This window comes from Toxotes jaculatrix, chromosome 19 (genome assembly GCF_017976425.1).
Source record: "Toxotes jaculatrix isolate fToxJac2 chromosome 19, fToxJac2.pri, whole genome shotgun sequence".
Taxonomy (NCBI): domain Eukaryota; kingdom Metazoa; phylum Chordata; class Actinopteri; family Toxotidae; genus Toxotes; species Toxotes jaculatrix.
The window spans coordinates 2,508,661-2,533,048 of record NC_054412.1 but is presented as its reverse complement, the minus strand read 5'-3'; the positions used below and the strand labels follow the sequence as shown (position 1 = coordinate 2,533,048).

Genomic DNA, 24,388 nt, shown 5'->3' with positions numbered 1-24,388 from the left:
ACTTCCGCTGTAAACAGGAGCATGTGAAGTTTGCTGCCCCCTGGCGAACATTAAACAAATGACAGAATGCAGGCTACTATCACTCTGTGTTAAGATGTTTTTATTCTATACAAGTGAAGTGGAACTTCCACAGTCTGACAGATGGTTCTCACCGGGGGGCTACGCTGACCTGTCAGACACAGGGGTGAGTAACAGCATTAATCATGGCTGCCTTTTATTCAGGTGTCCCGCTGCGTGCTGGCTCAAAGCATTGTTTTCTGTGCTTATTTTGCATGAAAATCATTTTACCAATCAATCATCAAAAACGTTTTGTAAGTAGTTATTTTTCTGTTCATCGACTAATCGACTTACTGCAGCAGCTCTAGTGTGCTTTTCCGGCTATGACAAATGTCCGCTGTAAAAAAATTTTTAAAAAAAGGTTAAAACAGTCGCACACTGCAGTTTGCTTCTCATGAATCTGATGAAATGAAATGAATCTGTTCTCTTCTAGGTGCATCAGTAAAGAAAGCAGCGCTTTGGAGCACCTGAAAAGACGGCAGCCATTATTAATGACAGTTAAACCTGTGTTTGACAAGTCACACTCCTCAGTGAATGAGGCCTGTTGTTACAGTGAGCCTGGTGTGAGGCTGATATGACCTGGACAGTGAACGTATCAGCAGAGCAGCGCGTGAAAAAAAGCACATTAACACTAAAAATGTTTTTGGTATGCAGGTTGGGCAGGTGGCTGTGATGTAACGTCAAAAACAAATCTGTCAAGATGAAGAATCCCTGCAAACAATACAATAAATAAATAAAAACATGAAAAAAAAAAAAAATAGCCACAAGCAGCAGCAAACAAGGTTACCACCAGTAAGTGTCACATGGATCAGTCTCTGCGTTTTATCTTCTCTCAGAAGACAGAAAAAATAAACTGAGAGGTTTGTACACAAGACGACAAAATAATTTTTAATGCATCTATATTACGCTAACACACGCGATGTTTTGTGTTTCACGATATCTGACCACTTCTTTAGAAAGAGCACCTGGTGTCTTATGATCTGCTCCGTGAGATTATCATCAGATTAATACAACAGCTTTCACAAAGTTCAGATGTGAACATGACATCGAGCGATTAAAGGCCACACAGAGCGTTAAGTCAGTGATTTCTACACAAAGTTTGATACGCAGTGTAATACAAAGCATTGGTTAACTACACGCAGACTTATTTAGCAGCTAAAGCTGAGTTAAATATTGTTTCTTTAAAGCAGCTGTTTGAAAGTTTGAGGGGTTAAGATGATGAGTCCCCATTTAGCCTTTATAAACACTATATAAACATTTAATACACTTTTTTAACACACTATAATGCAGTTATAAGGTTTTTTTGTTTTGTTTTTTTTAAAAAGCTTAATAATGCACAATATTTGTCAACAATCACCACTTCTCCTTTTACAACAATTTCATATTATTACACCTGTTTTTCATTCATTAGCTGTTTATACACTGGTGTCCACTTCATGTGTCCACAGGAGGAGAAACAGGTGTTAACAAATACATTAATAAACACGTGCTTTTCACTGCATTGTAGTGTGGTATAAAACACTTTAAATGTTTATATGTTTCTTATAAATGCTATAGAGAGACCTAGCTACCATGTAAAGTGTTTTAATTGTTGTGATGCTAAAAGAGGGGCAGACTGGCTCTGTGTTGCTGCTGTGGTAACCAATGAGGTAAACAAACTGAATGGATGAGAAGAGTGGTAACAAAAAACAAACTATAAACTAAACATTTCATTCTTCTTGTTCAAGTATGAATCGTTGTCGTCCCTTTCAGTGGAAGTTGCCTGAGAAAACACCAGTTTACAGTACAGCTGCAGCTTCAGCAGCAGTGCTAAGCTGTAATGCACTAACCTCAGAAAAAGCTTTAAGCTAAGAAATGGAAAAAATTCACTACACTACTAATAAGACATGATATATTACATTAAACTCTGTAAATGTCCTTTAGAACAGCCTGTCCTAAACATGATAGAGACTTGTCTTCAAAGATAAGTAAAGTCATGTCTTTGTGCAAAATTAGAGTGTAACTGATTAGACATGTGTCACACCGATCAACTGAACACTATGAAGAACATATTTTCCTAACTGCCGTCAAACCTCATCATTAAAACCGAGCGACGCTCTAGCAAAATCTTCCCAGCGAAACTCTCCAGCTGGATTTTTTTTTTTCGAACACTGACTTATTTACAGCATCTGGCTTTGGAAGTCAAAGAGACTCACTGTGCAAAATCCTGAAAGAAACCCAAACATTTTAAGGCTCCTCCAGTAAACTGACAGTACATGAATTCGAACGTGGCAGCGTCCGCTCTGAGGCTTCACAGCCTGCAGCTTTAGCCGCAAAAACACATTACTGGCAACAGCATTAACATTATAATCAAGCATTGTTCTCTTCAGGTAGCTTAAAATGGCGGCAGGTGCAGCGCATCCTTTCGAGATTTCAGTGGAATAATTACAAGTTGTAGTGAAAATTGTCTTTTGGAAGACAGTCCAGGGAGGACTGAGTGTGTAAAGATGTCAAAGCTAACAAATATCCAACATCCCGCAGGAGAGGTAACACGTTGAACTTTGACCTCTTTACACTTTGCTTTAAACAGCAGCGGGGAATGAACTGAAACCTGCCTGACACACATGGAAGTCTCCACTAAGCTCCTCACTGACCGAACACTGAACTCCACTCAGTCTCCACCGATCTGAACGGGAAGCAGTTTGTACAGCATCACCTCATTGTTCAGGAGGATGTTGACGGAGTCGAGCAGGTCAGAGGAGCAAGGGGTGACGGAGGGTCTTCTCACTGTTTTAATGGATAAGTGCTTTTGTAACAGCCCTCCACATCAATGATGGGCCGTCTCTTCAGAAGTCCATCCCTTCATCACTGTCACACCTGTCTGATGGAGCATCGGTGCCAAAGTAACGATCTCCAAAATTACCTTTGGAAGAGAAAGTGGAAAAAATAGTGTAGCAGGTGAAATGAGACGAGGACAGTGAAGGTTTTTAGCTTTGTAATGTGTCCTGCTACACAAGATTCAGAAGTTTATATTCTGCTGATGTGATATAAGATACACTGTGTAATATGGGACTGACTTTAAACTGTACTCTGTATATGGTTCCTTTTATCTGTATGAACTTTGCCTGATGAAGGTCGGAGGACTGATGGACAGTGTGCAGGACTCTCGTTTTCTTTCCAAGCACAGGATGAGGGGACAGACAGGTCTAATTTGCCGTTAGATTACATCACCTGAGATGCAGTTCCTCTGGCTACATTTCAGTCACTACAGCCACCGCAGGTGTTTTTATTTTTATTTGACTGTCAAAAGCAAAGCAGCTGCTCTGTCATCCCTGGGTTTTGTCCACAGGAGCAGCAGACAGGACAGGTTTCACCCACAGTGATTCAGTGTTGATTTAGACCTGAAGATCTGTACTGATAGATCCATATATCATCCTTTGGTACAGTCCTTCCCTGGCTGCCAATAAAGGTTAATAAAGCTTTGCAGCGGCTGGCTCCGTTCATGTTTTACAGCACTGCAAGGTCAGTCGGGTCCTCTTATTAAGGACACTGAGACGGTCCCTGTTCCTGTCTTAAAACCAAAGGTGAAAACAAGAGACACCTTCACTGTTCATTTGGCATATTATAAATTAATGAAAGGAGGCAGGTTTGTGTGAAACTGCTTCTTCCTCACCGATGCCTGGTATGATGTGGAACTGGTCGTTGACCTCCTTGTCCACAGCTGTGGTGATGATGCGGACTTTAGGGAAGGCATAGGCCACCGAGTGCACGCCCATCTCAGCCATTAGCAGGGACAACAGGAAGATCTTATCCTCTGCTACATCGTGGTCCTACACAGAGGAAAACAGGCAGAGACAGGATGCTCATTCAAGGCTGAGGAAGGTTTTCCCTCACTGAGTATCAGCGGGTGTCAGGAAGAACACATCAGCAATACCAGCAGCACTCGGACAGCCATGAGAGCAGCGGCTCCGGTGGACACGGTGCTGTCCATCAGGATGACGTAGTCCTCACTGATGTCTTTGGGCAGACGGAGGTAGTGAAGCTGGAGGAAGGGAACAGGAAACAAAACGTTATTCTGATACTCACATAAATCACTGAATGATTATCATTAGTTATTGATTCAGGACCAAACACCTTTCTGTTGCGGTTGAAAGCTTTGAGCTGTGACACCTGAGCTGAATCTTGTTACACTCTGCCAAACCACATTTACTCTGTGGAAAAACCTTTAACCATTCTTGCTAAATCCTTCTGAATACCTGAGACACGTTAAATGTTTGGCTTCACACAAACGGCACACGGAAAAGGAAAGTGTGCACGACTGATGAGACGTGGCGTTCCTGATCTCTCGCTGCAGCCTTGTGACACTTTATGTTGAACTTTAAATGTCATTGCTTTCAATGTCATCACACTTACAGAAACTTTGGATGAAGTCATTTTACTTTGTGAGGCGGAGGCTGTAATGTTTAAAACTCCCAAACCTCTGGTTCTCCAGTGTCGTGGTTGGTCTGGATCAGGATCTTTCCCAGTCTGATGTCTTTACACACAGCCATCAGAGCCTGCTCCATGGTCTCTCCTGCTCTCAGGATGGACACACCAGTGATCTACTCAAACACAGATGAGAGGAAATTCTACTTTTGACAGTGTTAAAATGAAGCAGCAGCTTTTCTGGATCTGCGGACACGTAAAAGACAAAGACGATCTTTGAAGACCCACAACATCCATCAATTCATCAAACATTTCAAAGACTCCAAAGTCTTCAATTTCACCTGAATGGTAACCAGGTCAACGGTGTTTGAACAGCAGGAAAAAAGCTGACTTACTCCTTTACCGCTCAGCCTCTTGCCCTCATAGACACCACCCTGAGGTGTCTCCACAGAGACTGGCTGGAGAGAGACAAAGGGACGCAAAGAAGGAGAGAATAACTGAAAGCAGCCTGAGAAACATCTCGTCAGTTTGTCACTTTATCCTGAAATTCACCTGTTCAGAACAGAGGACTGATTCATGTAGTTTTCTAAAGGTAGTGGACAGAGACTTGTTTACTTTAACAAGATTCAACCTTCGAATGGAAGCGGGAGGTCAGTTAATAATCTTCAAACCTCACCACAAACACAAAAACTCACCTTGAGAGGTAGGAAGGAGAGGGCATGTTCGATCAGAAGCCTCATTAATCTCTTGGAGTAGAAGATAAACTCGTCTCGGTTAGTCTCCTTGTTCCTACGCACACACAGAGGGCAGAGAGGATGACAAAGATTGTGTCTCTGGAGAGAAAATGGTAAAGAGCCTGACCCACACGGATGAACAAAAGCATCTCATCTATTTTTTAATCTGTCCCCCAGCTTTATGAGAGCAAATATTTTCTGAAAATTCTGTTTTGTGTGTGCTCTGACCTGATGATGGTGTGCATGCCGCGGACCTGCGGTGTACTCTCCATCACACTGAGGGTTTTGGGTAAAGGCTGACCCTGATGAGCCGAGGCCAGAGCCGATCTGTGTCAGACAAACACACATTCATCCGATGTAAGTGGCACGCTCACATCAGGGATGACAGAGCAACAAACAGCAGCAACAGACGAGGACAGGGTTTATTTTTTTTTCTTTTTTAAATCAAAATCCAAATGTGTTTCCCTCAGAATATTATTCTGGCTCAGAAAAGCATTTAGAAGATTATGAGACACTGAAACTGAAACCACAAATGATGAAAACTTAGTTTCAGCAACTCGTAACTATTGCTTTAAAAAAAAGTACATACAGGATGATGCTTCTAATACATATGCTGGTTACCTTGCTGCACAAAGCTGTGTAGCTCTGGACTAATTTAGCTAATACAGCTTCTTAACTCCAAATTGAGCCACGTTCTCTCATTTATTTTTGTGTGCAAAGACAAAGACAAAGCCTGTGGAGGTTGGGAGGCCAAATCTTTAGCGAAAGTAATCATGGTCTATTTGTACTGACCAGTCGAACACACAGTGTCTTTGTGCAACTGGCCTCAGATGCTGGTGTTAGACAAGCAGCTTTGATGTAAAAGCAAATGAACATGCATGTTTCTCTTCAGGCTAAATCAAGGAAAACAATCGCTTGTTTCTTATTAAGCTAAGAGCGTCTGGTACAAGCAGCCGAAGGTGCTGGTAGATATATTTTAACAAGCTGCAGAAGCAAGCAGTGCATCCTGTGTTGTTGCTGCTACAGGTTGTGCCATCAACTTAAGCCAAAAATGACAAACAAGAAGAGCAGCTCCATAAATTAGCAAATGTGCCACATACATGTTCAAACTCATGCTCTCAATGTTAAAAAGCGATGAACTAAGATGATAATTATTCTTCTGTTGCATTGTAACAGCTGATGCTTTGTTTGCTGCATGCTGTTTCCACCTTAAAAGAAATAAACACCCAGAACTGCAAATGAGTTTAATGCTTTTCTGCCACGACAACTTTAGTGTGTTATCATCACATTTTGGTCATGAAAGGCATCAAAAAAAAAAAAAAAAGCAAACAAAGCATGTTGGTTTATCTACAGTGGAGGCATTCATTCAGTTAGAAACGCACAGCAACAGTGCAGAGCAAATGAAAACTACAAAAACTGCTTTAAAAAACTACAAAACTAATGGAGGATGCACAAGGGGAGCCTCACATATCCCAGCGGAGCTTCCTCTGGTGAAGAAGGTGACAGATATTCATTTGGTGAAATAAAGTGATTAAAAATGGGGAGAGGGAAGAGATAAAGAAATACAGGAAGAAGAAATATACACAGGACAAGAAGAGAAAAAAGAAAAGAGAAAGGAAGAGAAAGAAAAGTATTAGAGCAATGAAACAGCTGTGCAACACTGAACACATTTGTTTTAGCTCAGGGCTGAGGAGCAGACTCAGTTCAATTTATCTGATAAGAGGGTTCATGTTAGGTGACTCGGTTTGTTCTCACACCAACAGGCTACTTCAGAAGCTGAAAATATAGATCAGTGGTTCTCTGCTGCCCAGGTAGGACGAGTGCAGCCTGGAGAGCAGCCTCCATTCCTGCACATTTATTAAATCGATCAAAGAACTGATCTCAACATTTACAGAGAGGACTTCATCCAGCAAAAAACTCTGTGGTTTAACTGAGTGAGTCAAACCCAAAGACTACAGCCAGTCGTCCTCTTCTTCTTGGCTGCGTTTTAGTATGGCTGTGTGGACATGGCCCTGTGGAACTTGGGGAATTCAGATTCATCCAGTGTTAAAAAGAAAAAAAAGGTATTTCTAGGGTTCATAACTCTGAAGACCGATCCAACCTTGATGAGAATAAATATGAACTGAAAGTGGCTGATGAGCAGGGAGAGTGTTCGGACACTCAGTTCATTTATTCTGCCCAGTTTTACTGTCCAATTTATTTTCAAGAGTATTTGCTTTTTCACAGGATGCGTTGTACTAAAATTTTTACATGTTTTATATCTTGCTCCATTCAAGTGGACACCACTCCTCCTCCTCCTGAACTCTTGCAAATGCACTATTACTGTTTATTTTTTTTATTGATTCCAGGGAATAAAAAGTAGCATGCTGTGTTTCTTAGAGATGATGAAAGGTGTCCTGGGCCAAAAGGCAAAGTATTTTGTGGAAGCGAACATGGCAGATTGAGAACTGGCAGACTGCAATGGTTTGACTGGTTTGTTCATCAGTTAAAAAGGAAAAATCACACAATACAAGACAACTGTTCATTTTGTCTCTGTTTTTTTTTAGATGGTTGAAGACAGAGTAAAATAAGAGCAGAAAAAAAGGAAGTAAGAGGGAGAAGATGTAGTGATAAAAGAAGCACTGACAGTCATACCTCACAGTGATCTCACGCTGGAATGGTTACACAGCATTCAGCCAGGCAAGGGGGAGTCGTGAACGCACAAGGAGACACACACCAACCACATACACGAGTGTGTGCAAACAGTGAGAAACATAAGAAAACATGAGATAGGCCATTCTTCAGAAAGCATAACACGCAATGTAAAACCCCCAAACATTTAAAGCAAAAATAAATGTTTGTCTGTTAAAATGTTCGACTCCACAAACTTTAACTCGACAGTTTCGCTCGTTACAGAGCTGCTGTGTTAGTGTTTACCTACCACATTACTGCACATATGAATACAAAAACACGCTAACCTGTGTGTGTGTGTGTGTGCTTCCACTCATCCATGTTACATCATGTAGTTGTCACACATGTGAAAGATGTTATTTGTGTTCTGCTAGTGGCCATGAATGAACATGTTAAGGGTGGAACAAATCATAAGAGTGGTACAGGCCATAAAATGGCTGGTGTGTGTGTGTGTGTCTCCTCTCCTTACAGGATCATTAATCTCAGGTACTAACTGCAGACCTCTGTCTCACCACGTTCAATGAGGTATAGAGAGAGGGAGAGGAAAACCAGATCTCAGGAATCTTTAGCTTTATTTAACCGACTGAGGCTGAAAAAAACGAATCCTCAGTTTCCTTTAGTCTAATTTTATCACTCCGAAGGAAAACTACAGCTCACTGTGTCTTTTGTGCACGATTTCCTAAACAAATGTGACCCTTCCTGGACAGGCTGGTGAGCAGACAGTGAAAACTAAAGCTAAACGGTGTATTACAGTTTTACTCCTGCAGAGAACAGCTGGAAACCCTGGCCATCATTTACCTCGTTCAGCCAGCAGAGGGGGGAAGTGGTGAAGCAAACACCTGAGTCAGTGCCAACCACAGACTGTAATAAAAACCATATATTTTCTAATGGAACTTCTCTGAGAGAGGGCTGGAAACACCCTGTTGACTCCACCTCATATTACATTTATGATTATTATGAGAAAAAAAAACATCTAGGTTTACTGTGACTACAAGTAGGAATCAAAGTTCAGAGCTGGGTCAACACAAAAAGTGAATTTATTATTCTGATGAATGAGGTGGATTCACTGTGACATTTAGAGATTGAACCCATAAGACATTAAAGCATGCTAAATTAGCTGGACACATATTACTCTGTATAGACTGAATTTTCTGTGAGCTGATCAATGGAAGCTGAGAGGCTCCAAGACGCCACAGAACAGGTTCTGTTTACTGTTTAGAGAATTTAGTAGCCAGAGATGCAGAAATAGCTTTTACTTTAATCACTATGAAGCCCATTTGCTCTGTGACTGGGGTTTATGTCTGCTGCATCAAATATATATATATATATATATATATATATATATATATATATATATATATATATATATATATATATATATATATATATTCTTTTAGCAGCAGCAACTGCAGAAAAACAGAAAATACCCTTATCAGCACAAGAAGAAGTTGAGGCAGCACTTTTTCAACAAAAAATCCCTCACAGAACAAAGACTAACAATATATAAGGTAGAAAATAACCAAGATAAACTCAGTGTTCAGCTGAATCAGTGAAACTGTCAGTGACAGAAACTCTGAGGGATCCTTACCTTCTCCAACTGACTGTGAACGTGCTGGACAATCAAATCCAACGCGACAAAGTTCTCTCCACCTGCAAGTAAACAGGGATTTATTTTCTTTATTTATTATATTCGTCAATACCAGATGCTTCATTTACGGCACACGTGTGCGGGTGTTTTTATATCCGTGGAAAACAGAACTGGTACATTTCTACTGAACCAATCAAATCTCCACTGACCTCTGGGCACCACGATGTCAGCGACCTGCACTGTGGGCTCGATGTACTGCTCGAACGCCGGCTTTACAAACTTATTGTACTGTTTGATAATTCCACTGATGTCCCGCCCACGCTGTGAAATGTCCCTCTTCAGCCTCCGTATCAGGCGGATGTCCGAGTCTGTGTCCACAAACACCTTCATGTCCAGAAGCTGGAAGACAGGAAGAGAAGGAGTTGTTTTCAATTTTTTACCAAAACTGCTAACGACTGATTTTCAACTACTGGATTAACTCACTGTTTCAGCTCTGGAACCACGTATGTTAAGTATGAATATATTAAAATGAGGAGGAAACAAACAGAAACTGTGCAGGTTTTATATTAAAACACTGTCAAAGAGGCTGAAAGTTCTTGCGTTACCCAAACAGACAGTGAAAAACCACTTGGAGCCGCTTCCATGATTTGATATTTTCAAGGCTGAAACACAACAATGGGATCTGGCACGCTGAAGAATCAAAAGTGTGAACTGAGGACACGTCGGTTATCACTGTCACTGTTAAAGAGAGAGTCAGCCGCTGATCCGGCCAGTGAGCTCCATTACACTGAACCTCAACTCAGCAAAAACCAGGAAAAATCAATGAGGCAGCATCACAACAGAGGAGGAACAACAAAGAGGCATCAGCTTCGCTCACAAAAAGAACTATTGATGACTAGTGAAATAAAAAGGAGTTTGTGGGTGATTTAGGCGAGGATGACAGTGGGCGTACAGGTATAACTCAGTCGCACAACAAGCCGGTGGATTCCGTCTGCTGTAAATCTGACAAGCTGACCAGCTAAAAGATGGAGGATGAAGATGCTGGATAAGCACGGCTGTCAGCCCGTGGAAGGAGGTGAAAGAGGAGTGGATTGTTTCCAAAGGTTAGAGAGCAAGGCTGCGGCCGTAGATCATTTCCTAACCTGCTCCACCAGGAATGTTTCTGTCAGCACAACTCAACATTTAGCTGAAACTCTTTCTATTAAATGTTTTTCATCCTATGTGTCTCCATCTGGCAACGAGTGTTAAGTAACAGAAACCTGAAAATTATTTGGAAAACGAAGGGCTCGGTTTCTCTTGTTTTCACAGGAGTGCACTTAAAGCACCATTAACCAACTGTGCGCTGTGCAATGGATTGTGGGACATCAAGAGACAAAAAGGGGCACAGGCGTGGAAAGCAAAGCAGCCTGCGAGAGCACATATGTTGAACATTTAGATTAAATTTGATCCACCAAAGAGATTTCATGATTCTTTATCTGTAAAATTTCTTTATTTTTTCTGACTTAATTTCAGATCATTTCAGACACATAACTTCTTAAAAACCTTTTTAAAACCATATTTTATACTGAAGCTGTTTCAGAGAAGTGCCGACTCAACTGTGCGATCATTTTGGAGGCTGCATTAGTTTTAGACGTCCCTAATAAACTGCCAACTGAGTGTATGTCTGCATGCAGCATCTCAGTCCCTTAAACCACGCCTCCCCATTAGCATATCAGATGCAGCTATAATTGACTTCAATTCCAAGAATGGACACAGAACACAATTAATCACAGCGGACAATGGCTGTTATTAACTGAATCAGAGGGTAATCAACTACACAGCTGGGTCTCAGGGGAGGCCGCCTGCCTTATCACCACGGTCCAGCTCACACAGTCCCCCCACCCGCCCGTTACAAAAGGCTGAACAGGACGACGCTCAGGACCAGGACCGCTCCGCCATAAAGAAAACTCCCCTTCAGTGCATATGGATTTCCTCCGACCCCTCCACAGCACCAGCAGAATTCAGAGCTTTGAGAATTTTTATGTTTAAAAAAATGTAATTACTCATGACTCCATAAAATTTAATCATATTATACATCAATAATATTATTATATTTAGTACTAGTGAGGAGTACTAGTATTAAATAAGAATTTTATTTCATCATAATAACATAAAACAATAATTAAATAAAACCTTGACATGATCAGATGAGTCATCCTTCACCACGTTTTCACCACGTAAGGAAGTGCATGGACAGAACAAGCTTCACTGTCACCACATCTCAAACACTCAAACTAATTCAACATTTCGGTTCTAAAACAGTGGAGCGCTGAGAGAAGGCTGCTTGTGCCCTAAAATCCAGGATGGAAGATATTACAATTATAAAATCTCAGACCTGAGGGGCTACCTGAGAGTGAGAGTGAGAGGAGAGGATCATATTATTCTTACCTTCAGAAGCTCCTTGTTGGCGAAGGCCAGGATGCCCTCAAAGATGACGACATTGGCCCCATACACTGTTTTCTGTCATGAATAGATAGAGACTGATGAAACTGGGGCTCATTTCTAAAAGCATTTATCTATTTATGGCCAAAAACTTCCCAGGAGGATTTTTAAAATAGTTTAATAAAACGGGTCTAGGTTTAGATTTTATATCAGCAAGCAGACACAGAGATTTCAGAGTCAGGAAAACCTAAACCAGATATTCTCATATCCCTCACTCAATGTGAACCTTTGCTTTACCAGCAGTGTGTGTGTGTGTGTGTGTGTGTGTGTAAATGTGTTTCTGTGGGTAAGAAAGATTAATCACTGCCTCAATCAAAGATAAAATGGTGCTGAGTATGTCACAATCCTATTACCTTCCTCTGACCAGCTTCATGCTAAAGTCAATGGACTCGACACTTCGCTATTGATTTTGAGAAAGAAAGAGGGAAAGAGAAAGAGAGAAGAGAAACAGAGAGAGAAAGAGAGGGGGAAGAAACAGAGAGAGAGAGCAGGCGAGGTTGTGTGTGCAGAGGAGAGAGTGAATTCTAAAGAAACAGATGAGTGTTTATCGATTTGTTCATTTCCCTGTTCTTTGCTAAGAGATGATTTAGTGAGTCTTTAACATGTTTAAGTGTAAAAGAGCGAGTGAAAGAGAGAGAGAGAGAAGGTGACCTCCAATTTAACCAGCGAAGAAGAAGCAAGAAAACTCAACAGTGCCCTCCTGTTTCTGTTTGTTCATATAACACATAAACACAGATAGTACACACAGGCTGCAGGCCGTCGGCCCGTGCAGCCCTCGGCACCCTCGGGGCCGGAGGCTTAATTACATTCATCGCAGTACAAAAGGCCCATAAAATGATTTCAGAGGCGCGAGTCGTGATGGGCGATTTCCCGCCTGGTGTTGTGCCTTTCAGCCATGAAATTACATTGCAAAGAAATAGAGAGGAGTTGTCAGAGCACTACACTGCCAGATTGATTCTTCACAATGCTTTTGGGAGGGGATTTGTGCTCTTTGCTTGGGTTAATGTCCTGTACACTAAATCCTTAATAATTACCAAATTAGCCAGCATTTCAATTGGCATCAGCTCAAATGACTAATATATCCCCAGGGGTGTTCAGTGATTTGTAACAGCAATGGTAATTTTAATCCTCTAAAAAAAAGGGAAACTAAATAAATAAATAAAACAGAAGACGCTGATTTCATTTTCTTTTTTTGGTGTAGATTATTCACTACAAACTGAGGATCATGTCCCTGTTCTTTAGCCCCAGAAAAACAGTGGAATTTACCCTTACCCATTCTTTGCGCCTGCAGTGAGAGGTGAAGTCGTACACCGGCACTTTGATGCTTTTCCCTTTCTTCAGCTTTCTGAGGACGGTGACCAGCAGCTCAAAGTCAAAGGCATCAGGGTGGTCGAAGTTGTACTCGTTTTTGGCTGCCAGCTCCTGCTCTTCTTTATTCAGCACCTGAAAGCAACAGAGAAACAGCAGCACACGCAAAGAACACATCAGGAAAGCAAAAGGCTGATGTTCTCTCGGTTACAGATATTTATTCCCCATTTGTAAGTGTTTTTGTCTCAGGTTCCCAGTGTGTTAGAACAGTGTGGATTTTAAAGGCCAAAGCAAATCAATGAGATCTAACTGTGTAGGAATGAACACACCCCACTCATTCCACTCACTGGTGTTCAATTAACAAAGCCTACAACAACTAGGACCGATCCACAGAGACATGCAGACATAATTGACTATTGGATTCAGTGAGCAGAGGAAACGGAGAAATCATCGACCTCTGGTCTCAGAGGAGAGAAGCGTATAACTGATATGAACCATCGTGTTTAAACGGTTATCGGTCAGAGGCCTTTACTTACTGACAACATGAGAGAGAACTCATGGATTTTAAAGCTGCTAATGTGCCATAATCCCTACAGGTTAAATGCTCTTTTTTATATTTTAAATTACACTTTACGTTTAGTGCCGTTAGCTGAGATTTATACCTTGTAGAAGGAGTCCATGGAGAGCAGAACCACCCAGGGAACGTCCAGCGCTTCAATGATCTTATTAGCAACTGTGGTTTTACCAGAAGCGCTTCCTCCACACAGACCTGCAGGAGGAAAACACAGGGAACCACAGCACCTTTACCAAAAGAGAAAGAAAAATCTGCAGGTCCACATGTGATTATCTTCAGTTGACTTCAGTGATTCTCACAACAACACAATTATAATTTAAAGGTTCATCATCACTCTGATTAATCTGTCTCAACACACAGTGTGCGCTCATTTCCAAGTGATATCTAATTTTGCTTTTAGAGCAGGAATCAAGTACGAGACAATCTTAATTAAATATTGGAGCAAAAACTGCCCAGTGCCACTTTTCATTTTCATGATAGGACACGTGTCCATGTGTCGAAGCAGAGGACGGATCTCTGGTACAGATTCACGGTGGATTTATGGAGCTGGGGAAACAAACGCCAACTAAAATACAGTAATACGGTGACTTTCAGGATGATCATGCCTGACTGCTCTGGAGAAAAAGGTGATTCTACATCTGTCAGTCTTGTCGTCTCTGCTGCTGCTGCACTGCAGATGCTCGAGAAGCGGAGCTAGTTCTGTTCTACCACCTTAATCAAATCCCACATACACACACACCTTGGTCTTTCATTTTTCTTGCCTGTCTAAAGACCCTTTCTCAAATACTGCCATACTGGATTTTTACAAGACAGTGATGCAGGCAGCTAACGTTTACTGCCTCAAACTACCCTACAACCTACCAACTGATAAACCAATCACAAAACTTACTTTTATATTGATCTTTCTGTATGTGCTGTGACTAAACTGCGAGTATAACTAAGAACAAACACAGCACTGTAAAACTCTTTTTGCTTGGCACAGCAGAAAATCTGTGGCTGCAGCCATATTTTGTGCTCTGAGTCAGAAATTCAAATACTGGCACCAGTGCCACAGATGTAAAAACGTCTGGAGCCCTTCTTTACCTCACTCGACCTCCTGGGTTAAAGACCAAAACAGCAATCCTTCAGGACAACAATCCTGGGAACTGGGCCAGAACTACACGCTGGCTGGCTCGCTGGCAAAAAGGTGAAAAACAGGATGCATTTGCTGCAAACGCCTGCGTGTTTGTTGGTGTGTGCGCGCACACGTGCGTGCGCAGGAACAGAAATAGCCTACAGAGCTACTTCAGTGATATAAACAACTCTCAGTGAAGTGTTGGAATGGGTTTTTCGCTCAGATAAGACCCATCAAGGTCAAAACTGCTGACTGGGAGATGGAGGAAAAAGAACACTGCAGCGCTCCTCATTTCTATGTATGATTATAGCATTGGAGGAGTTATAGGAACACTGCTTCTGACTTATAAATTCATAAATTCATGTTTTAAATCGGACAAAAAAAGCCTACTGCCGGCGTTCCTATAGATTCAGCACAGATGACAGATTTGGAGAGTGTCACCCAGCAGTGAAGCCTGGACGCTCAAACGCCCTGTTACAGCAGATAAAACAGCCTTTTCGATTAGCAATAAAACCACAGTGTAAGACAGCAGCAACCTCTGGTATCTATGATGCTTTACACTGTTTTTCTACCCTCTTTCTCCCTCCCCTTTTTGTTCATTCATTCATCCATTCATCTTTTTTTTCCAACTCTGCATCTTTTATCACTCAAGCTTCCTCATCATTTTCTCTCCCACTGAACACAGGTTGGTTTTTCCTCTCAGGCCATGCCCTGTCCAGCTCCCTGCAATTACAGCCTGGCCCTTTAAACCAGACCGACATCGACCACAGTACAGCTGAGTGTGAAATTGTAACCAGTCACTTCGGCCCATTGACAATAACAGATTGCCTACTAAAGATAATGTCCACCTCTCCCTACACGTTTTCCTGCTCATGCCAATCTGATGTGTTTAACCACGGAACATTGGCTCTGCGAATGTCAAACAAACACACACTGACACACACACACACACACACACCTACGCAGTCTCTGTGTCACGCTTCATTTTACTGCTTCTGGGACTCGTCCTGAGGCAGATATTTTACTGCCTCGATCAGCAAGATGGTGGCCGTGCTGCAAAAATGCCCGCAGCCAGAGAATCATGAACCAAAAACATCACTAATATTTAATGCCAGAAACTTTGATCATAAAATAATTGTTTAAGTTACGATGATGATTTTTTTACTGGGGATGTACCAATTCATCTTCTTCTCTCCTGATAACAATTCAAGTATTTCAGCTCTGGGAATCTACTGTTATTGATTCCCGACACAGGAAGTGCTTTCTTGCCTCAAAATTTCAAATCTGTATACCCCCTGGTGTGAAAGATAATTTGGTAACAAGAGCCCAGTGATTACTGTGGCACTATGGCCTAAACTGAGTCAGCAGTGTATCAAGACTTGAATGTAAACAACAGCAGAAACACTGAATTTTATGATGAAAAAATGCTGCAGCTACACTTTTAACTAAAACCAGGAAATCAGGTCACATTACTCTGTGATGACCCTACCTATTGTGTAATCCCGGGTGGGCATTTGGTGTTTCTTTTTCCCCTTCCTTTTTCCCTTTTTCCCCTCAGGTGTTAGAGTAGCAGGGGTGTGTCCTCTTGATTGAGCCACACCTGAGCTGACTTTCACTAAGCCTTAAAAGAGGGCTGGAAAGTTGGCTCGGGCGCTCTCTCCCCAGTATTGAGATTTTTGGTTGGTAAGTTTGGTTTGGTTGTTTTCCGTTTGGGGTATTTCTGCATCCAACATTTTCACTCATGTCAACACTCATTACATTACTGACAATACAGATTCCCATATTAACGTTTGAAATTTAGTTCCTTTTTATATTTTAAATAAATTCATTTGACTATCCAACCACCTGTTTGTGTCATCTCCCTTCTTTGTTATGAACTTTGAGTTAGTTCATGACAAAATGGGGGCTCGTCCATCTTGAATGGAACACAATTGTGGAAAGTTTAATTTGTTTTGGGAGATGCATACAGGTATTTGGGTTTTGTTTGGGGAGAGGAAGAGGTTGGTCAGTTTTTGGTTGCTCAGTTCGGTATATTGGTGATCCTAAAGAAGTGGCTGGGGTTGTTTTGTTTTTTTTTCTCTTTTTCTTATTTTTTTTGTTGTTGGAGTTTTTCCCCCTGCTAGGTTTAGACAACGGATTCGGCGTAGGGTATCCGTTGTTCCGACTTTAGTGTAGTGGTGAACGTGGGTGCAGCATTTGGCTCGGGAACACCTCAGGGGTGTTTGGGGGGGTCGCTGGTTAACCAGTTGCCTGCCCACCCCACTGATTTGGAGTGTATAAGAACCCACCACAAGTAGCCACTTGAAGACTAGGGTTGAGTTAGCCAGTGTTATTGAGGTAGGCTGGGGGATTGAACTCCATTTTTGCCAGTCTTGAGTGAAACTGGTGGCTCGTTTTCCTGGGAGAAGTGATGGCCTCAGCTGTGGAGGATTTCATTCAGTCTCCTTCAGGTGAGTTGTTGGATCAGTGTACTAGGGATCAATTGCTAAGGGTTGCTGAGCATTTTGGTGTTGAAATAACTGAAAAACGTTTAAAACAAAATATAAAAATTGTGTTGAAGAATAAATTGGTGGAAGATGGTATTTTGTCTGAGGAGGCGGATAATTTGGAAGGTAGTTCACCTGCGGCGATTTCTGACACTTTAACCTTTGAACAGCAGAAAGAATTATTAATGATTAAATTGGAACATGAAAAATCGCTGCAGTACAAAAAACTGGAATTGGAGCAGGCAAAATTGGAACTAGAACATTACAAGTTGCAGCTGATTAAGGAGGGGAAGTTGGTTGGTGGGGGTTTGATGTGTGACAATCGTTTTGATGTTGGCACTAACCTGAAACTTCTCCCCAGATTCACTGAGAAGGATCCAGATCTGTTTTTTTCTTTGTTTGAACGGGTGGCAGATTCCCGGAACTGGACTGATGAGGAGCGCACTTTATTGTTACAATGTGTCTTCACAGGTAAGGCACAGGAGGCTTATGCTTCCTTGACTGCAGCAGAGAGCACAAGTTATGACAGGGTTAAGGCTGCCGTATTGCGGGCGTATGAGTTGGTTCCTGAAGCATATCGGCAAGGCTTCCGGAAGATGAGAAAAAGGGAAGATCAAACTCATGTGGAATTTGTGCGAGATATGGTTGTGCAATTTAATCGATGGTGTTCTGCATCTGGAGTTAGTACTTTTGAGAACTTGTGTGATTTGATAGCACTGGAACAATTTAAAAACTGTGTGCCTGATAATGTTGCTATTTATATAAATGAAAAAGGAGTTAAGACACCCCAAGAAGCAGCGGTCTTGGCGGATGAGTATAAGTTAACTCATAAAGGTACTTATGGGGAGTCCAGTGTGTGCAGGTCTGAGAACAGTTTTTGGAAGAAAAATGATTCTAATACCTGTAATTATTGTCAAAAGCCGGGACACTGGAAAAGAGAGTGTCCGGTTCTTAAAGGGAGAGTTAAACTGTCTGGAAATGAACAGGTAAAATCTGTGGCTCTGGCAGCCCCTGTGGGTCCAGCTCAAATATTGTTTCAAAAACAGCAGCCGGTTGAGGTGCTGGACCCTCTTGGGGGTTGTGTTGATAGTAAGGGTGATTATTCAGCCTTTATTTCAGAAGGGTTAACAGTGTTACAAAACCAGATTCGTTTCCGTTGCCCCGCATGGAGGATTGTGTGGACCAAGTAGGCTCTGCCAAGTTTGTTAGTAAATTTGATTTACTTAAAGGATACTGGCAGGTGCCGCTGTCTCCCCGGGCGCGGGAGATAAGCGCTTTTGTTACTCCTACTGGCCTGTATTCTTATAAAGTGATGCCTTTTGGGCTGCGCAATGCTCCAGCCACGTTTCAGCGCTTGATGAACCGGGTGGTTGCTGGTCTGTCTGGTTGCGCCGTGTATTTGGATGACGTTGTCATCTTTAGTGACACTTGGGAGGATCATCTGATAAGAATAAAAGCTCTGTTTGACAGGTTGGTGTGGGCAAAATTAACTGTTAATTTGGCCAAGTGTGAGTTTGCTAAGGCTAAAGTTACTTATCTGGGAAAACTGGTGGGGCAGGGTGAGGTTCGTACTGTGGAGGCTAAAGTGGAAGCTATAAAGATGTTTCCAGCTCCGGTAACTAAAAGAGAGCTTATGCGGTTTCTGGGCATGGTGGGTTACTATCGAGGGTTTTGTAGAAACTTCTCTTCTGTGGTGGCACCTCTCACGGATCTGCTGAAGTCCAAGGTGAAGTTTGTCTGGTCAGGTAGGGCTCAGAGTGCCTTTGAAAATGTTAAAGCTCTCCTGTGTTCTGCTCCTGTTCTGGCTGCTCCACAGTTTGATAAGCCCTTTTTGTTACATGTCGATGCTAGCCATGTGGGTGCAGGGGCCGTTCTGTTGCAGACTAGTGAGGATGGGGTGGAAAAACCAGTTGGATTCTTTTCAAAAAAGTTTAACTCATATCAGTTGAATTATTCAGTCATTGAAAAGGAGGCTTTGGCTTTGATCTGGGGGTTGCAGCATTTTGATGTATATCTTGGTTCTGGGAGCTCCATTATGGTTTACACAGACCATAACCCCCTCACCTTTTTGCGCTCTTTACAAAATCCAAACCAACGTTTAATGAGATGGTCCTTGTTTTTGCAGCCCTATAATCTGGATATTCGCCATATAAAAGGACACGAGAATGTGATGGCTGATGCCCTGTCTCGTGCTTTTTAATGGGAGGTGCAGGCCTGTGCTTTTAGAGGCGTTCCAGGTGGTTCATCAGTTGTTTTGCTGTTTTCTGGTTCTTCCTAGGGTCCTTGGGTTCCCAGGGGGACGGAGGAGGTAGGCTGGAGTATTTGAGAGAAGTGGGGGGGGGGAACGCTATTTGGGATTATTGTTTTGTGGGTTAGTGGTTTTGGGCGGAGTACCTGGTTGGTCTCCGCTCTTATGGGGGGAGGTGTGATGACCCTACCTATTGTGTAATCCCGGGTGGGCATTTGGTGTTTCTTTTTCCCCTTCCTTTTTCCCTTTTTCCCCTCAGGTGTTAGAGTAGCAGGGGTGTGTCCTCTTGATTGAGCCACACCTGAGCTGACTTTCACTAAGCCTTAAAAGAGGGCTGGAAAGTTGGCTCGGGCGCTCTCTCCCCAGTATTGAGATTTTTGGTTGGTAAGTTTGGTTTGGTTGTTTTCCGTTTGGGGTATTTCTGCATCCAACATTTTCACTCATGTCAACACTCATTACATTACTGACAATACAGATTCCCATATTAACGTTTGAAATTTAGTTCCTTTTTATATTTTAAATAAATTCATTTGACTATCCAACCACCTGTTTGTGTCATCTCCCTTCTTTGTTATGAACTTTGAGTTAGTTCATGACAACTCTCTTCTCTCACCGATAACAAAGGCCTCTTTGAAGGTGGTCCCAGTGACGTTGTACCACGGCGGTCTGCCAGCAGTGTAGATGGTCCGTTTGTTGGTCCTCAGCAGCGGAGGCTCTGTCTTTGACTGACTCGTGGTCCGTTTTCGTGGCGATAAAGACGGAGTCAAAGGGCAGCGGGGGACACGGTTTGAGAGGCCATCCAAGGAGTCATCTCCACTCCCACTGAATTTAAAGACAGCAGATGCCAAAGTCAGACACTGTACTTCAATTGTAAGACACATATATACAATCATACAGTTCACCTGAGAACTGGCTGCTTGCTTTGATAAACCAGTAGAGAACTCTTTGACTCGATCCCTGCATGTTTATTTTAATTTCACTTTTGTGTATGTGCATGTGCTGGTTGCCATCAGAGATGCCTTGTTAGCTCATAGTCGACCCCCTGCTGCTGCTCCAATACAGGCATTTTAGTCATTACAAGGTATCTGCAGGCTCCTCAAAGCTAAATGTAAGTCACAGAGCTGATGCTGTCAAAAGCAGCTTCTTTCTCACCAAACATAGCCAATCAAAGTCAAGAAGCTATAAATGAGAAGAAAATAGCACAAACATTTTAAAAACTGGCAAAACTTTGACCACTTAAAACCTTTTTTGAACTTTTGAGGACTTGCAGATACTCTTTTGTCCTGCAGAGAGGTGAGAGGGAGTCTCACCTCCAGCGTCTCTCTCTCCACTCACTCTCTCCACAGTGAAATCTCTGCTGTCGGTGTGGTTGAGGGGGAGGAAGGGGGAACTTGCCAACCCTCCCCAGGAAATCACACCGCTGCCCTGGACACAGCATGGCAAGGGTGGGGCCTCCATTCACATGAGTAAGGCTGTCATCACTTGGCTGGGACAGTTTGTGACTACTTAGCTGCAAACTCCCACATCTGAGAAGCTGGAACCGATAAAAGTTTGACTAAAACAATTATTTGATTATCAAAATAGGCGCTGAACTTTCTCTCTATCGATTTCACAGCTAATTGTTCCATCTGTAGTTGGTGGTTTCTTCCTTGGCCCTCCTGCCCACATGTCAAATTGTCCTTGAGCAAGACACTGAGACTTATGCAACAGACCTCTGGGTTAACCTCCCAGAAAACATGAGGTCTGCTCCAACTCTTTGTTTGTTTAAAAAGCAGGGCATGACACTTTTCCGTTTGCATCTGTCTTTAATGAAAAACAGTAGAAGATACACTGGCAACAAAAAGCAGCAAACGAACAGCTAATTACACGAATGAATTAAGGATTAATGCTTCTAGATTGTTTACCTTTAATCAAGTAAATATTAACCTGACTCGCCATAAACGTATGAAAATTGCATATAACAGACAACCCACGCAAACAACCATCCTTGTGGGAGATATACTGTAATTATCACAGACAGTGTGACTGAACAGATGCTGGCACACACAGCTACAGAACATCCGGAGCCACACAGCTAGGTTAGACACCTGATCCCACTGCACATCCTCAGTGCTACGTGGTATGAATAAACCAGTGTTAGCCACAAACCAGCATTAGCTGGCCTACTGATGCGCAGGGAAACACCACATTCTGTCTTCTATGAAAACTAAACAGATATATCGTTTGTTATTACTGGCCCTCTTCGACTGAGCTTTATCTGTACACACCCAGCTGAAACGAGATATTATCTATAGTTGATGGCTAGTTGTGCCGAATTTACCAGGTCACGTTTAAACGCCGTCAAATCATGTTTTATGAAGTATAAACGTTAACTAACAAAAGAAAACGTATAAATCGTTAAATTTTCGATGAAGTCTGGAGAAAGGTCTTTCTTCGCACTGAGAGTGAACGTGTTAATGCAACTATAGCTCGGTGTAACAAAGTAAACGAACTCGCTGACACATAATTTATGATTTGGCCATAAACTCTGTTGTTGTTTTACTGTCGTTTGTATTTTTCCTAATCTGTTTTTCTTTTGTTCACTGCAGCCACGCTAACACAATGCGTGTGGGAGCTAACCAGCTAGCCGCGTTAGCCAGCTACCCTGAGCCGTTTCCCCTGCAGTGCTCCGATTCGTGTCACAGACATTCTTCCTTTATTTTTATTTTTCCTTTACCTGTCGGACCTTAACATAGACCTGTCCGTGTCCATCCCCTTATCTGTCTGAGGTTCGTCTGGTTTACTGTCGCTGCTTGATGTTTCCATGTCTGCTCAGCGCGGCGCGGCGCGGAAACCAAACACCGGCAGCGTCATGACGTCGGCAGACGTAAACTGATGCTGTATTTATGGTAATCGGGAAAAAGCCGTGAAAGTGTCACTCGTTAATAATTCACAATTCATTTGGGAGAAGTTAAGAAAACATGCTACACGCTGTTTTAGATCAAAATATACATAAATAAAATTTTAAAAAAATTAAACTAACTATGTTAAATTGATTAGCACCGCGAAATGAAGAAAAAAAAATTATCTAGTTAGAGGCCACATAAGAACGGGAGTTTCTCTTAGCTAAAAAATTCTGATAAAAAAAAAACTGTTTTCATAAGTTTTAACATGTCATATGTAGTTATGTTTTACTTAGAAAATTACTCTTATAGCCTAAGCACATGTGTTAAACGTTTTTTATGCCTGTAACTGAAAACACATCTTTGATAAATGTGAAATAACTTCACACAGAAAAACCGATCAAGATCGAAAACATTTACGTTTGTCCCACAAAACATGAACGCAGCATTAAAGCGGTAGTCACGAATGATAAAAAAAAAAGTGATAAAAACATTCACAGCTGCAAATCACAATACAGACGTATTATATGGTATTATTTAAAACTATAGTGCATTTTAGAAACATAGTCAACAATATGTAGAGTTTAGATGATGATTAAATGTTTTACTTGTTGACATGTAGCCAGTTATAGCCACAGAACGTCCAACGTGCAATGAGATATATTTTAATATTGAGCCTAAAGGGGTTTACATATCATCCATTGAACTAAACACAGCTTCATTTTTAAGCCTTTCTCACTAGACAAACACCAGTAAGTTTATCTGTTAACGTGGTATTTATTTATTGACAATATCTTCACTGATAGATTACTTTCAGTGTGGATGCATTTTTACATTAAATCTTTCACTGATGTTTTTGTATTAATTTCATTTTTTTTGTTACACATTTGTTTAGGCCTACTTTTAAACATAACATCCTGTAAACATTGTATGTTTATGTTATTAGATGGATGAAATCAGACTGAAATTCAGTTTAATATTACAGCTTCAGGTTATCTTTTAAGGCAGAAACACGTGTTTATTTATTTCTTACAATGCCATAAATCATTTTTTAAAATCTGTAATAACATTTACCGCTTCACATTGATATGGCCTTTTATTTCAGCCTGGCATAAATCTGAAGAGCTTTTCATATTAATGATGGTGTAAATTAATGTAAAGTGACATGTAGGCTCTGAAAGGTGGAAGCAAAAATAAAAATTAGAGGTTTATACAGATTTTAGACAAATACCTGAAATATGCCAACAGACTGAACGTAAGGTTTCAACATTTTTAATGATCAAAAGGTTCTGAAGAAATTGCTTAGATCATCGTTGTAATACATGAGCAGAACTGTTTTAAACCTCGCAAATGCTGATCTGAAAATTGATTTTCGCTCATACTGATGTTTGTCCCATTAGGATTCGGCGGCCGGAGGTGTCCTGTCTGATCCCGGGTGATCAGTCAGGCGGTGTCCTGTGAATGGGAGCTCGTCCTGTCCACTTACAGCAGCTGCAGTGTTGAGTGCGCTGCGCCTTCTCACTGCTGCTGCAGCTCCATGTCCGAGGCTACAACTCCAACCAAATTAAAACCTCCCTCACAAAACACCGCGTGTGGTTTCCTCCTCCTGCCTCTCAGCACCGCAATGAAGGAATTTATTCGTTTGTTCTGAAGTGTCGCTGCTCACAGAGATGAGGTCTGGGTTGACTTTTACCCGCGTCCAGTGAAGATCAGGGAAACCGGACCTGTCGATTCTCACCGACAACTCCCGCAGCCTCCTCCAAAAGAAAAAGAAAAAAAATCACCTGTACTTCTGTTTTTTCTCAGACTGGACACAGACAGGCCGACTGCAGGGCTGAATAA

At 41.8% G+C, this 24,388-nt stretch overlaps 1 protein-coding gene across 3 annotated transcripts; it reads right to left on the bottom strand.

Annotated features, from left to right (window-relative positions):
- Window positions 1-91: 91 nt before the first annotated feature.
- si:ch211-243j20.2 (uridine-cytidine kinase-like 1) lies at window positions 92-22,492 on the bottom strand. 3 transcript variants are annotated; one of them, XM_041064645.1, is made up of 15 exons: window positions 22,381-22,492; window positions 20,278-20,486; window positions 13,905-14,011; window positions 13,207-13,377; window positions 11,881-11,952; window positions 9,663-9,852; window positions 9,454-9,515; window positions 7,830-7,846; window positions 5,424-5,522; window positions 5,157-5,250; window positions 4,857-4,919; window positions 4,515-4,637; window positions 3,971-4,078; window positions 3,710-3,866; window positions 92-2,959 (listed from the first exon to the last, which is right to left on the bottom strand). In XM_041064645.1, the coding sequence occupies exons 1-15, from the start codon at window positions 22,467-22,469 to the stop codon at window positions 2,883-2,885; spliced, it is 1,638 nt and encodes a 545-aa protein (XP_040920579.1). In that variant the 5' UTR covers window positions 22,470-22,492; the 3' UTR covers window positions 92-2,882. The 3 variants fall into 3 exon arrangements, with proteins under 3 accessions (XP_040920579.1, XP_040920580.1, XP_040920581.1); XM_041064646.1 differs by lacking the exon at window positions 4,857-4,919; XM_041064647.1 differs by lacking the exons at window positions 20,278-20,486; window positions 22,381-22,492 and adding an exon at window positions 14,900-14,960.
- Between the last annotated feature and the right edge of the window lie 1,896 nt (window positions 22,493-24,388).

Bases quoted from the DNA above. Each gene is read 5' to 3' on its own strand.
- si:ch211-243j20.2 (XM_041064645.1), bottom strand. From the start codon at position 22,469: ATGGAAACATCAAGCAGCGACAGTAAACCAGACGAACCTCAGACAGAT. The intron at 13,378-13,904 runs GTATAAATCTCA...TGTTGCTTTCAG, and splicing joins CCATGGACTCCTTCTACAAG to GTGCTGAATAAAGAAGAGCA. The intron at 4,920-5,156 runs GTGAGTTTTTGT...GTCTCTCTCCAG, and splicing joins TCTCCTTCCTACCTCTCAAG to CCAGTCTCTGTGGAGACACC.